This window comes from Eulemur rufifrons, chromosome 2, assembly GCF_041146395.1.
Source record: "Eulemur rufifrons isolate Redbay chromosome 2, OSU_ERuf_1, whole genome shotgun sequence".
NCBI classification, from domain to species: Eukaryota; Metazoa; Chordata; class Mammalia; order Primates; family Lemuridae; genus Eulemur; species Eulemur rufifrons.
The window spans coordinates 66,980,480-66,994,358 of NC_090984.1; the positions used below are offsets into that span (position 1 = coordinate 66,980,480).

A 13,879-nucleotide genomic window follows, 5' to 3' on the forward strand; every position below is an offset into this window, starting at 1 on the left:
TTTTATAATGCTTAAGTCAGGGCTTTTAGTGTGCCCATCACCCAGTGTTCATTGTACCCAGTAGATAGGTTTTTATCTACCCTCCACTCCCCCCCATTGTGTTTTATACACAGTATTTTCTATAACTGAATCCAGGAGGTTTCTAAATTGACAGATAAAATAGTACCTTATTTAGATAATCTATTTGAAACATTCTAGAATCTTAGAAAATCAGAAGCAGAAGGTACCTAAATTAGGTGCAAATCTGACTGCACTTAATTTATAATAAATAAACCAATTTATTGGGGCCGGGTGTGGTGGCTCACGCCTGTAATCCTAGCACTCTGGGGAGGCTGAGGCGGGAGGATCACTTGAGCTTAGGAGTTCAAGACCAGCCTGAGCAAGAGTGAGACCCCCATCTCTATTAAAATAGTAAAAAATTAGACAGGTGCATGCCTGTAGTCCCAGCTACTCAGGAGGCTGAGGCAGGAGGATCACTTGAGCCCAGGAGTTTGAGGTTGCTGTGAGATAAGCTGATGCCACAGCACTCTAGCCCAGGCAACAAAGTGAGACTCTGTCTCAAAAAAAATAAAAATAAAAATAAACCCATTTATTGGCTATTCTTTCTCAAGTGATCCACACTAAAAGATGCTAAGCTTTTATCAACATCAATTTCTATTTTAACAACTCTCACAAGAGAGTCAATTTCCAAAAAGATGGAAATTATTCCTTCCTATTGTATGACCTTGGGAAAATTATTTAAACATTGTCTTTCCATAGCATTATCATCATTATATATATATTGTGAAGATAAAATATCTATTGAAAGTTCTTTGAGCACTTTGGGCCCAAAGAGGTACAGAAAGCCAAAATACTATTTGTCTTGCCTTCTCCCCTGTTGTAGCCTCCCTGGAAATTAAGCAAAGTTGATCATCACCTTCTGCTTAATAACTATTCATGTACTTGAAATTGCTATTCTCCATAAGTACCTCAAGCAAATGTTTTAAGGACGATTGCTTGAACTATAAAACAGCAATCTAGGCCTGAGTCAGCATTTCACTTAGACATAAAATCAAAATGATTTAAAATAGGTAATACAATCTTTCTGAAAGTCATACACACTTGTCTTTGGAGAATCTTTGAGAAAACTGGAGTTTGCAAGTTTATGAATAGTTTATTACATTTCAATAAGTGTATTGTGAATCAATAAAGCAAAAATTAAGGACAGTGAGCTCATTACCAAGCCAGTTATTGATTTTCAAGTTCCAAAATAGAATAATACAGGAAGGGTATAGAGAAAATAGGATTTTTTGTGATAATAAAAAATTTAAGTATCTTAGGAACACAGATCTAAAGAAATTATAAGACACAAAGGAATTTTCAGCAGCTACTTAGGATGTTTATTTAATTTCTTCACCTTTTTGGTAATTAGCAATATTATTTGGTTTTCACTCTTAAAAAGCACCTTTTAAAATCAGGTCAGAGGCGTTTTGAAAACTACCTCTTATTGACTCATTTATTCTTTCAACTTCTTGTATATCTTCCTTTCTTGTCTTTGAAAATTTATCTTATTAGCTGTCTATCTTTACTCTTTTAGACATCTCAGGCTGCCATAACAAAATACCTTAGACTGGGTAGCTTAAACAACAGAAATTTATTTTCTCATAGTTCTGAAAGCTAGAAGTTCAAGATCAATGTGTCAGCATGGTCAGTTTCTGGTGATGGCTCTTTTCCTGGCTTGCAGACAGCCACCTTCTTGTTGTGTCCTCACAAGGTAGAATGGGGTGGGGTGGGGAGAACAAGCTGTCTGGTGGCTCCTTTTTTAACCAGTCTCATCATGAGGGCCCTACCCTCATGACCTCATCTAACCCTAATTACTTCCCAAAGGCTCCATCTCCACATACCATCACACTGGGGATAAGGGCTTCAACATATAAATTTCAGGGTGAGGCACTAACAGCCAGTCCACAACATTCACTAATTCAGAAAAATTGACACTGGCTCCAAACCATCAAGCAGATAATATGAGAATGAGTAAGTCAATTTGTTTTCAAACTATTCCTGGAGAAAACTTCCCTTTTTCTTCCCCTTATAGTAACCTAATTCAACAGGAAAGGGACTTCCTAAAAAATTTACGAACACTAATTTCATGAACTAGTTCTTTAAAAACCAAAGAAACGGCACACACCTGTAATTCCTGCTACTCAAGAGGCTGAGGTGTGTGTCTCACTTTGCATCTTTTTTTTTTTTTTTTTTGAGGGTCTCAAAAAGAAAAAAAAAAGAGATGGAAAGTGAGACACATGTGGTTTTGGTAAAAACTGAGAAACAGAACATTAACTCATCTATATGGGTATGTTTAATAAAAACAACTTTTAATCCCCTATACCATGTTTCTATGTTAACTAAAGATTCCTAAAATAATGTAAAGCATCTGTATGTCCTTGGAAAGTAATACAATGCACAAAACATTTCTGTGTTACATTTTGATACATATTATAAAAGAAATGATGAATCACATATACTTTCATTCAAAATAGGAACATATAAATAGTAAAATTGACAAAGTTATAAATGGCTTGTGTTGGATTTTACCTAATTTTAATACAAATAGTTATTTTTATCACATACACAAATGAGAACATAATAAATGTATTTCCCTGGATAGCACAAATTTCTTCATTGTAAAATATTTAAAATGTATGTAATTTTAAAAGTACAGCTAAGAACATTTCTTTAATGACTATGAAGTCAATAGACATCATTTCTCCAATTTTCAAGTGGAAGGGTAGGAGAAAGCAGGACAAAAGGTGACTGAGACCAGAGTTTAGGTGACTCAGCAAAGTCACCCAACTAGCAGGTTGCAGAGTTATATAAGCAACCCAGGATTTTCTTGTCTAAAAATGCTGCAGATTAGTGTTTTCAAGATGAAGAGGAAGAAAATCTTAATATAGTTCAGATCATTTACTACCATACAACAGCTATAGAAACTAATTTTTAATTTTCAAAACTCAATTAAATGTGTATATGGTCCATTGGTATCCAGCTTTAACACCTGCCTGTTCCCGTAAGTGCCATGTTCCACTACAACCCCAGCTTCAGCACACTTGCTGTTAGCACCTAATTCTTTTTCACATAGAGTCACAAACTGAGAATAAAGTTCTAACCCTTCTTCTTTTCCAGAGTTAGAGTGATATTGCATGTTCTTTCCTTTTACTCTTCCCCCGAGGGTGGCTTGAGGGATGATAAGAATGTCGCCAGGTAGATCCAATATAGAGACGTGCTTGCCATTTTCTGTCTCGCTCAATTTCACATTTAACAGTGTATTAACTGGGTAGGGGAGAGAGGCAAAACATTTTGAAGTGAAAAACAAACATGAAGGAAATCATCATTTTTAGTCAGCAAATCTCATGCTTAAAACTCAGTTTGTCAGCTCACACTTCTAACCCAAAGTCTCTATTTGGATTTTAAAAACTGCTTTACTAAGCTAATTAATGTAAGCATGAAAAATAAAGCAAATTTCATGCAGAAATGGCATGGTATTTTAAATTTGACTTGGCAGTTAAGATTACCTAACATTATGCTCATCCAGAAAGGTCTGAAGAATTAACTGTACAATGGAACCTCAAGTATTGTTGCCTTGGAGGAATGCATGAGAAGATTTTGCTGCCCTGCTCCTTCTGTTTCATTAGCAAATCCCACTGGAAAAAGATCATGAGTAATCCTCCTTGCACCAAATTCTGCATTATAACAGAATATTAAATAAAAATGTTAGTGCATTTATTATTTTAAGCTTAGTTGCTTAGAGTTTTAAGCTAAGATAAAGGTTCCTGGTTCAATCCCATTATAAACTAGCTGATTTTGCAGTTTCATAACCTTAAAGGCAATATTAATATGGACTAATCATTTTACAAATATAATCCATGGAAGAAGGGTAAAGATGAAAGCAAGAACCATCAGAAATTCTTTGTTACAACTGAAAAAGTAAATTCTTTGTTACAACTGGCACTATCTTTACATACATGTAAGAAAACATGGTGATATTTTTATAGCATTTATGAGATTATATGTAGCTAACACGAAGTGTCAAAACTACCATAAATATCTATGTATAGCTAAAAGCCTTAACTTAGAAAACTTTTACACCTCAACATTAACCATTTTCAAAACAATAAACAAAAGAAGTGTCTAATATAAATAGACTTAGGGTCTGCCTACCTCTATAAAGTTATAAATGACTTCTTGCAAAGAGCAGTCCTGAGAGGACAAATGGTAAAACAAACTATATAAACTTCACACTCCTACCCAAAAATTAGGCATCAAAAGGTGTGCTTTCTGTTGGGGTAGTTAATAGTTTCAATTATTAGAAGATCTGTAGCATTAGTAAGGATTCAGTATGGTTGCCCCATTCTACAAGTCATGGAATTAACCTGAGAAAAACCTGCCAAGATGAACATCCAAATGAATTCCTAGGCTATACATTAAGCATCATCAATTTTCACTTAACTAATATCTATTTTTAAATACCTCTAGTTTTCTCTATTACAAATAGGACTTTGCTATATAGGCAGCAATGCTTACTGACTGCCTCTAAGGAAACTGAACTCTCCAGAGCACTTCATTCCAATGGAAATCACTATCTAGCTATCTAGGCTTCAGGCCAGTGACGGACTAAGTAGTCAATTTTGGAATAACAGGCCTGAAAGGTAATACTACAATTTATTATACTTCTACATACCTCCCTCTACTGGCTATAACTGAGAATTCAATTAATGCTGTTGGTATACAAGTACAGATAAATACAATACAAATACAAACACCAGTAAGTAGGATTAAAATGAAACAATGAATTAATGGCATGCTGGAAACTTGAAGACCCAAAAACAGGTTATCAGTTAAGTATTTCTAATGACGTACATGGGAAATGAAGCTTTGACAGGTCCCTGGGTCTCAGTCCAATAATACTGAAGATGAACTGAGGAAGATTCTACACATTTCTATGTTAGCTATGCTATTTCGGACTTTATGGTTACAACTGGTTGTTATGTTCCCAAGAGATATATGATTTGATTAGAAATATCTGAATTCATGTAATAAGCATGAGGTGGGGTTTAAGAGAATCCCATTACATTGAGTTACTTTCTGGCTTGAATAGAGTGAAGCTCAAGCTAACATCTAATAATAGATGCAATTATTTTGCTTAAAATAATTGCATCTAAAAACTCAAACCAGCAAAATGTGACTCTTTCTTTACTGAGAATCATGATATATAAAGCTTTGTGTTAGATTACCCACTAAAAGAGTTAAGGTGGATCTCCAGAGTGTTTTTAATCTACCACAATCTTATGCATGTATTTAAAGTGAACTCACAAAGATATACATGGAAGCACACAGGATTTAATCACTACAAAACAAAATGCAGCATGGATTTGGTAGGCTTACTTCATCCAATTATGATTAAGATCCATTTAAGACCCATGAGACAACTTTAGAAAGTCAATCTTAAATTAGAATGACAAAAAATTTTCTTCCTGTTTTTGAAGATTTCTACTGTATATTTTATGGCCAATAATGATTTGATCCAAGGGAAAATATTAATTTAGGAAAGTATACAGAATGTCTAACACCCTAGCATTAGGATCTGACAAATTATCCTCTATAATAGGAGGCCTCATTTCATTTTCTTCTTAAACCTATCAAAACTTCCTTATTATCCTCTGGATTCAAATTTTGAACTATTACAGTTACTGGCTTTCCATCTACAACTATCATAGTCCCTGCTTAAGTCTAGTTTTCATTCGTTGACAAAGTTGTCAAACGTGTTTAATATATCAGTATAAAATTGACCTAGAAGCTTTAGCTTTTTGTCCAAGCTGGTCTAATTGGGCTATTTGCCCTTGAAGCTCTTCTAGGTTAACTTCTGTAAGCCTCAACTATCCATTTGTATAATTTATATTTCTTATTAATCCCACTAATGGGTACTATCCTTTACTAATGAGGAGAATATAACCTGTCCCCAACCTTAAGGATAGCTCCATTATTTCAGGTTTATTTTGTTTTTTCGAGGGACACCATTGTTAAATCCAATATACATAATTGAGACAGTATATGAATTAATTTGGTATATCTGAGCCTATGTAATTATCACAAGGAATGTACAGTACTATGAACTGTCTAGTATACCAGAAAGCCATAGGTAGGTAAATTATTGTTCAGAGATCCCTGAACATGGACTCTGCTTTCTATGTTCCTGGAGGAGGTGTGGCTGTGATGATACTGAGTTTGGTTGAAGAACCAGGGAAACCTTTATATTTATACATATTTCCAACAAAGAAGTGCATAAATGGTTAATGCAAATTCTTCCATAATACTGATGTAAGCTTGAGTTGTCCAGGTTTGACAGGATCCACACCTTGTACACATGTCAACTGCTGCCTCTGTTAGAGACTCTGGGAGATAAGGGAAACTATATTAAGAAATGCAGCATCTGTTTCTTCCTATGTGGCCACCTTGCTTCCAACAAGTTTCGGTATCCTTGGCTGAAGTGCATTGTGTTTACCTGTATGTGTGTATACTCTTCTAAATCAATCTATAAGCCATCTGCAATGCTGTAGCTGTTTTAAAAGAATTCCACTACACTTGCTTACTTTAAACTTGGAATAGACAAATAGCTTAAAGCCAACAACACTAGACAGAGTTAAGTAATTAATAACTTACATGCCAGTACAATTTAAGATTGTGCATTTTAGGAAGGGGAGAAGTTGCTAATGGATACAAAATTACAGCTCTAGCTGTAGGAGGAATGAGTTCTGGTGTTCTGCAGTACTATAGGGTGAATGTGGTTAACTATAATTTACTGTATGTTTTCAAAAAGCTAAAAGAGGATTTTAAATGTTCACAACACAAAGAAAGGATAAATATTTGAGGTGATACATATGCTAATTACCCTGATTTGATCATTATACACTGTATACACATATTGAAATATCAATCTGTATCCCATAAATATGGACAATTATTACATGTCAACTAAAAATAAAGGGGAAAAAAAAGATTGTGCTTCTTGCTCCTTCTGGTTCATTTATCTGTTGCTGTTCTTTCTCACTCTTAAAAAAGAAAAAAAAAATCAAACACATACCCATTTTGGGAAGAAGTTCTTTATCAGCTCCCTTGAAAAAGCACACGTAGATCACTAATCCTCTCTGAATCTATGAGAAATCACCACAGTAAACTCAGATTGGAAAGAAATCTACACAGAGATACAGAATTAAACGAATAACATTTCACAACTGTTAAAGACATAGAGGTTAAAAGCAAAGGAAGAGAAATAAGTTTTAAAATACATTTGATTTCTATTATTATTATTTTTTGAGACAGGGTCTTGCTCTGTCTCCGAGGTAGAGAGCAGTGGTATCATTGTAGCTCACTGCAACCTCAAACTCCTGGGCTCAAGCGATCCTCCTTCCTCAGCCTCCCAAGTAGCTGGGACTACAGGTGCATGCTACCATGCCCAGCTAATTTTTCTATTTCTTGTAAAGACAGGGTCTTGCTCTTTCTCAGGCTGGTCTCAAACTCCTCACCTCAAGTGATCCTCCAGCCTCAACCTCCCAAAGTGCAAGGATTATAGACATGAGCCACAGCACCCAGCCCAGATTTGATTTCTTAATTAAATATATGATAAAACAAAATGTTTTCAAGTTTCAATCACCTCAGTTATTATTTCTTTCAAAAATTAAGTTCAAAATATAACCAAGCTCAGCAAAGACAAGTTATACCTTCAAACACTTACTTCTAATCAAAATCATAGGACTAGCAAAAAGCCTCCTCCCTAGTAAGGCTGACAGACTAGAAACATTTAGTTTGTAGGGCCCCATTTATTCAATACCAAATGAATTTACATTATATGAGTTATGGCTAATGGATAAGCAACAGTGTGACTGATATCTTTTGATATCATCACTCTCAATTCCCCCTAATCCATTTACTGACAGATAATAAAAATAAGGGTCTGATTCTATTTTTATAAACTCCAGGAAACTGTCCAATTCTTGTTATTGTCATTAAATGCTTTATTTATTTATTTTTTTGAGACAGAGTCTCACTTTGTTGCCTGGGCTAGAGTGCTGTGGCGTCAGTCTAGCTCACAGCAACCTCAAACTCCTGGGTTCAAGTGATCCTCTTGCTTCAGCCTCCCAGGTAGCTGGGACTACAGGTGCACACCACCACACACTGCTAATTTTATCTACATATTTTTAGTTGTCCAGCTAATTTCTTTCTATTTTTAGTAGAGACGGGGTCTCGCTCTTGCTCAGGCTGGTCTCGAACTCCTGACCTTGCGCGATCCTCCCGCCTCAGCCTGGATAACTAAAAATATATAGAAAAAATTAGCCAGAGATGGTGGCACATGCCTGTAGTTCCAGCTACTTGGGAGGCTGAGGCAGAAGGATTACTTAAGCCCAGGAGTTTGAGGTTGCTGTGAGCCAGGCTGGCGTCACGGCACTCTAGCCAGGGCAAAAGAGAGACACTCTGTCTCCAAAAAAAGAAAACAAAAGAAAAGAAATCAAGACTTCAACAAAAATAAGAAATAAGAAAAATGAATTTCTGAGAAAAGGTGAGAGTACAGCGATTTTTATGCTTATAAACAGTTCCAAATTGGCACAGGGAAACATGCTAATTTAACAATAATCAGCCACATGGGTAGTATTCAAAAATAATGACTAGGATTGTGTTAAGTAATGCTAAATCTGAGACCCAGTTCAGCAGAGGTGAGTGAATGAGATTTTGCTACATTAAAATTTCTGAGTACCTCCAAAGGCTTAATTGGGAATTAATTTTTTTTCTTACATTTCAACTTACTCATTGAGGGCCTTAAAGAACATTTTGTTTTTGTATGGTGTGGGGACAGGCCATCTTAAAAAGGTAAGAATGTATGCAAGTAGAAGGAGCTCATATTGACATAAATGTTCTAAATTCACTTGAAATGTGGTCAGTGTGACTAAAAAACATTATTTGGAGGAAACGTGTTCGATAACAATGCAACATTATTATAAAAGTAGTGGTCTTTGTTTTCCAGTTGGAAATTCTTGAAATAGAATTGTTTCTTGGGAAATCCCATTTCTATGCTAAGACCAAAACTACAGTCAACATAAGGAGTATTAGACGCGATCTGGGGCACAAGTCTAAGCAGATCTTGAACGCCTACAGCAAACCTAACCTACAAGCTTGAACTAGAACAGCACAGGCCACGAGCTTTAAAAGGATCTGAGACAATGAGGCCTAAAGTCCACCGAGCTCAGGTAAGCAGATGGTGAAAGGAAGCTCAACTCCCCGTGGTCCCTCCAAGCACGGAGACACGCTCTTCCTATGGGGGACTAAGTCTGGCGCTGGCCACGCTGCTGCAGGACCGTGGAGACAAGCGCAGCCAGGCAGACCACCGTGGGTATGGTCGGGCGGACCCGCCGGAGATCTGGCCTGGCAGCAAGCGGCCGGCCCGCCGGGCTTAGAGGGAGATGCGGATGGGACTAGCCATCGAGACAAGGTGGAAAGAACCACCCCTGCACGCGGGAGGATAACGAGAGCTGCCGGCCGACGTTACCTCCACCCACTGGGCTGCGGCGTCCCCCTCGGCTGGGCGAACTTGCAGCCGGGCGTGCAGGCACTGCTGTAGGAGCGCCCGAGCCTGAGGCGACCGGCCTCCGTCAGCCATGGCTCCAGCCTGCGCCCGGGTCCGAAACGTTCAGGCCGCGCGCCGCGCAAGCTCCGCCCCCGACGCGCAGGCAGGAAGGACGGGGCGGGGCGCGATGGACGGACCGCCCTGATGGCTTGTGGCCTCGCCCCTAGGACGACAGGGCCTCTGCTGACTCTCGAGTGTCCCGGATGTGCAGGCTTCTAAGACACACGGTACTATACTAAGCGCCTCCGGAAAGCCTACGCACCGCCTTAGAAGGCGCTCCCCGTATTCCTTTAGCACATTGAGTGTCACACAAGAAAGTTTTTCTTTCTTTGGGGCCACAGTGTTTTATTACAAAAATAGAATAAAAACTTTGAAAAAAAAATGATCCTTTCTAATTTCATGAAAAATTTATTTATTTATTTATTTATTTTTTTTTTTTTGAGACAGAGTCTCACTTTGTTGCCCAGGCTAGAGTGAGTGCCGTGGCGTCAGCCTAGCTCACAGCAACCTCAAACTCCTGGGCTCAAGCGATCCTCCTGCCTCAGCCTCCCGAGTAGCTGGGGCTACAGGCATGCGCCACTATGCCCGGCTAATTTTTCTATATATATATTTTTAGTTGTCCATATAATTTCTTTCTATTTTTAGTAGAGACGGGGTCTCGCTCTTGCTCAGGCTGGTCTCGAACTCCTGACCTTGAGCAATCCACCCGCCTCGGCCTCCCAGAGTGCTAGGATTACAGGCGTGAGCCACCGTGCCCGGCCAAAATTTGTTATTTTTTATTGTTTTCTGTGAGTTGTATGCAACTTGAAAAATAGTTCACGCGGCTCCCAAGGTGAAGAGGTGTGAATTACAAATGCTCAAAACTAGCGTGAGTTAAATACAACTCACAGGGCAGTTAAGGTATTTAAAAGAATGAAGACTCATTAGATCTCTTTCCTACACACTTATGAGCAAACATTTTTCACCTCAGAAAGCTTAGGTTCCAGCTGCTGAAGATTTTTAAACCTGCTTGATTTAAAGTCCGTATTATGCCCATTATGAAGATAAGTAAACAGAATGAATCAATCAAATCACAAAGCAAGCAGAGATGGAACTAAAAGCTATAAATCTTTCAAATTTTTCCTTACTCCAATCAATAAAACAATGCCATCTTCTCTATCAGGAATGCTATAAATAATTCTGATTCCAGTAAAAGTATTGGTGTGCTATGTAAATAGACATTTGGAGATCATTCTTTACAAAATATCCTTGGTAAAAACATTCTTATCTAAGAAAGGCTGATTGTTAATACGTTATTTAACCTGCTACTCATACAAAAATAAAACATGTCCTGAGGAACATAATGATATAAATTCTGTGATGCATTTTCTGTAAGCATATATTAGAATGTAAATAAAATTAAACAAGAGCTTGGTTTTCTTTCCTATGTAACGTATTCCTTGAACATTTATCAGATTAGCATTTATTTTTCTACAGGCTTGGAAGGTTTAGACGAGGAATAATAGTGTTACCCTGATTGTGTTACCCAGGTCATTGATTTGGGCTCACTTGGCAGAAATGTCTATGCATGCGGCTCGGTTGTTCAAGATGACATCACCGACTGTTGCTATCCATACAAAGTAGTGTGACTGCAGAAAGTAATTCATGCATAATCAACAGTCCTTTGTACACAAAATTGAAGCTGCTTGTTTGCTGGTTATCTTGCAGCAAGCCTTACTTCTCCAGTAAAAACAAAAAGCAAAATCTCACATTATCTCTGATTGCTGCATTGCAGGAGTTCTAGTATTTGTTGACATTTGTCTGGAAAGCACAGACAAGTTGAATTGCTTAATGTCTACACCTTTATGTCATCATAACTATTGAGTCTCTTTTCTCTCTCTCTCTCAGACTCAAATTTTATAAGTCTGAAAGAACCATTGACATAAAGATCCTCAGCCATGACCCAGAATAAGAAAGGACTTTGGTGTCTGTTTGTATATGGGTGCAGGAGAAAGGGAGGTCTATTGAAATTAGGGTATATGGTTTCCAGAGATGTTTCCACAGTGAGGGGGGCTTTAACAAATTGGGAAACCCTTCCTGTGAATAGATGCAGTTTGGTTGGTAATGGGTAGTGAATTAATTATGGATGGATTCTAGGTCCTCTGAGATAGCATAATAATTGATTTTAGGGTTATTTTAAGTTGTTTAATTCATTTAGTTGGCTGCCCTAAATTCTAGCATTCAAAGTATTTCATAAACATGAAAAGTTTGAGAACCACTTCTAAAAAATCCTTTACAGTTGATGCTGAGCTTCCTGGTTATAAAGAGGAGAGAATAGGGAAGGGAAATATAATGTGTCGTAGTTCATAGGATAGGCAGAGCTTTTCCTAAGATTTAGCTCCAAAATTTAGCTCTGAGACTTTATGGAGGGGTATGTTAATAAGTAGAAGTGCAACTGGAAGAAGTAGATATTTTATCTCAGGGAAGACTAGATGAAATCTAGCCTCCCACTTCAAAGCCCAGAGATTTATTTTTCATTGCTTAGGGGGATGACCAGGTTCTGAAAAATTGGTTCACATTAACTAAAATGCACATGAGATTGAGGTAGAACCAGAATCATTTATAATAAGAATTATTGCTGTGACATCGAACAGAAATTCTTACATAGGGAATGATCAGCACATTTCCTCGTATGGTTAAGCACAGGATGCTAGATCATATTCAGAAGTCTTTTTATTAATTTACTAGAGAAATACTCAAAATCTATATGACCAGCATATTCTTTTTATGTAGAAAAAGTAATACAGAAATCAAGATGTTACTTGGTGAGTGAGAAGTCAGAACAAAGAGGGTGAGAAAAACTGAGTTTTTGTGGAGGACACTGAAAAATGATCCCAAGTACTAACCATAGGAGACAGAAATATGGTGAACTATGTTGCTATAGCAAACATAGGTCAGATTTCCTAGGGTAATTTCTTAAATTAATCCTTGATAAAATCAGAACCCCTTGACAACAACCCCAAAATGAAAGCAAGTCTTTAGAAGTTATATTGTCTGAATATACTGATCTGACAGTCCTATTCTACTGAGGATTAATGTATAAGCTTTGTATACTTCACCCTATCCTAGTCAATTTTCTCATCTGGGCCTTTGAGAAGTGTTGAACAATGGGACAGTTCAAGGTTTAGTCCCTATCAAGGGCTTGCAGAGTAGAGTATTCTATATTATTGACCCAAGACATAATTTAGAGATCAAAAGAACAAATAGGGAGGTTACACTTTTTACCGAAAAGTGAAAGGCCAAATTAGGATGTTCCTTTGGATGCATAGCTACGCTGGTTCTATATGAAAGTAGATCGAAGGGTTTCTGAAGAAGGGATTTTATGTGTAATATAACATATACATGAAAAATTAGGTCCTAAAGTTCTGTACAATGAAAGACATAATGTTAGCATGGAAAAATGTCAAAGCAGCCATCTTAACAGAAAACAGATGGCATACTTTGAAGAGGTGAAGAGAGTTGAATGAAAGGACAATTAACCACGTATATGAAAGGTTAAGGTAAACCAACAGGGGATAGTGAAGGACTCAGGGCTAGCAACAACAGGAAGCAGTTACCATTCTGAAGGGGTAAGAGAAAGGAACAGTTTTCAAGAACCAGCAGAGCTGTAGCTGAAAGAAAACACTTGACAGGACCTGTGACCTTCCACAGAGAAATGTAGCTCCTGCCAAACTGCAGCTTTCCTTCTCCTCCTACCTTTGATTGGCTGCTGTTTCTCCCATTGGCCGAACCCAACTGGGAGTTAGAGAGTAAGGGTTAGTTCAGTACAGAAAGAACTGCGTTATGGAACACCGAATAGGATGCAGAGGGGTGAAGAGTGAATCTGAAAGAACATATGGAGAAGATCTAGTGCAGCAAGTGCTCTTGGCATTTTTCCATGGCCAGAGGAAAAAATGCTTGTCTTATCTCCTACAGGATTATTTAGTTGCAAAATATACCCCTCACCTGTACATACCTAGTTCTCTAATTACAAGGGGTTATTTTGTGAAACTATTAAATTTGAGGTGATAGCTATAAAGAATAAATATTTTAATTTAAGAATACAGGACAGGCCGGGCACGGTGGCTCACGCCTGTAATCCTAGCACTCTGGGAGGCCGAGGCGGGAGGATCACTCGAGGTCAGGAGTTCGAGACCAGCCTGAGCAAGAGCGAGACCCCATCTCTACTAAAAATAGAAAGAAATTACCCAA

General features: G+C 37.7%; 1 protein-coding gene across 1 annotated transcript; it reads right to left on the minus strand.

Moving 5' to 3' along the window:
* Nucleotides 1-2,641: 2,641 nt before the first annotated feature.
* DTD2 (D-aminoacyl-tRNA deacylase 2) lies at nucleotides 2,642-9,682 on the minus strand. The gene is made up of 3 exons (XM_069464053.1): nucleotides 9,572-9,682; nucleotides 7,115-7,184; nucleotides 2,642-3,306 (listed from the first exon to the last, which is right to left on the minus strand). Exons 1-3 carry the CDS (start codon nucleotides 9,680-9,682, stop codon nucleotides 2,981-2,983), a joined length of 507 nt encoding a protein of 168 aa, XP_069320154.1. The 3' UTR covers nucleotides 2,642-2,980.
* Nucleotides 9,683-13,879: the final 4,197 nt, after the last annotated feature.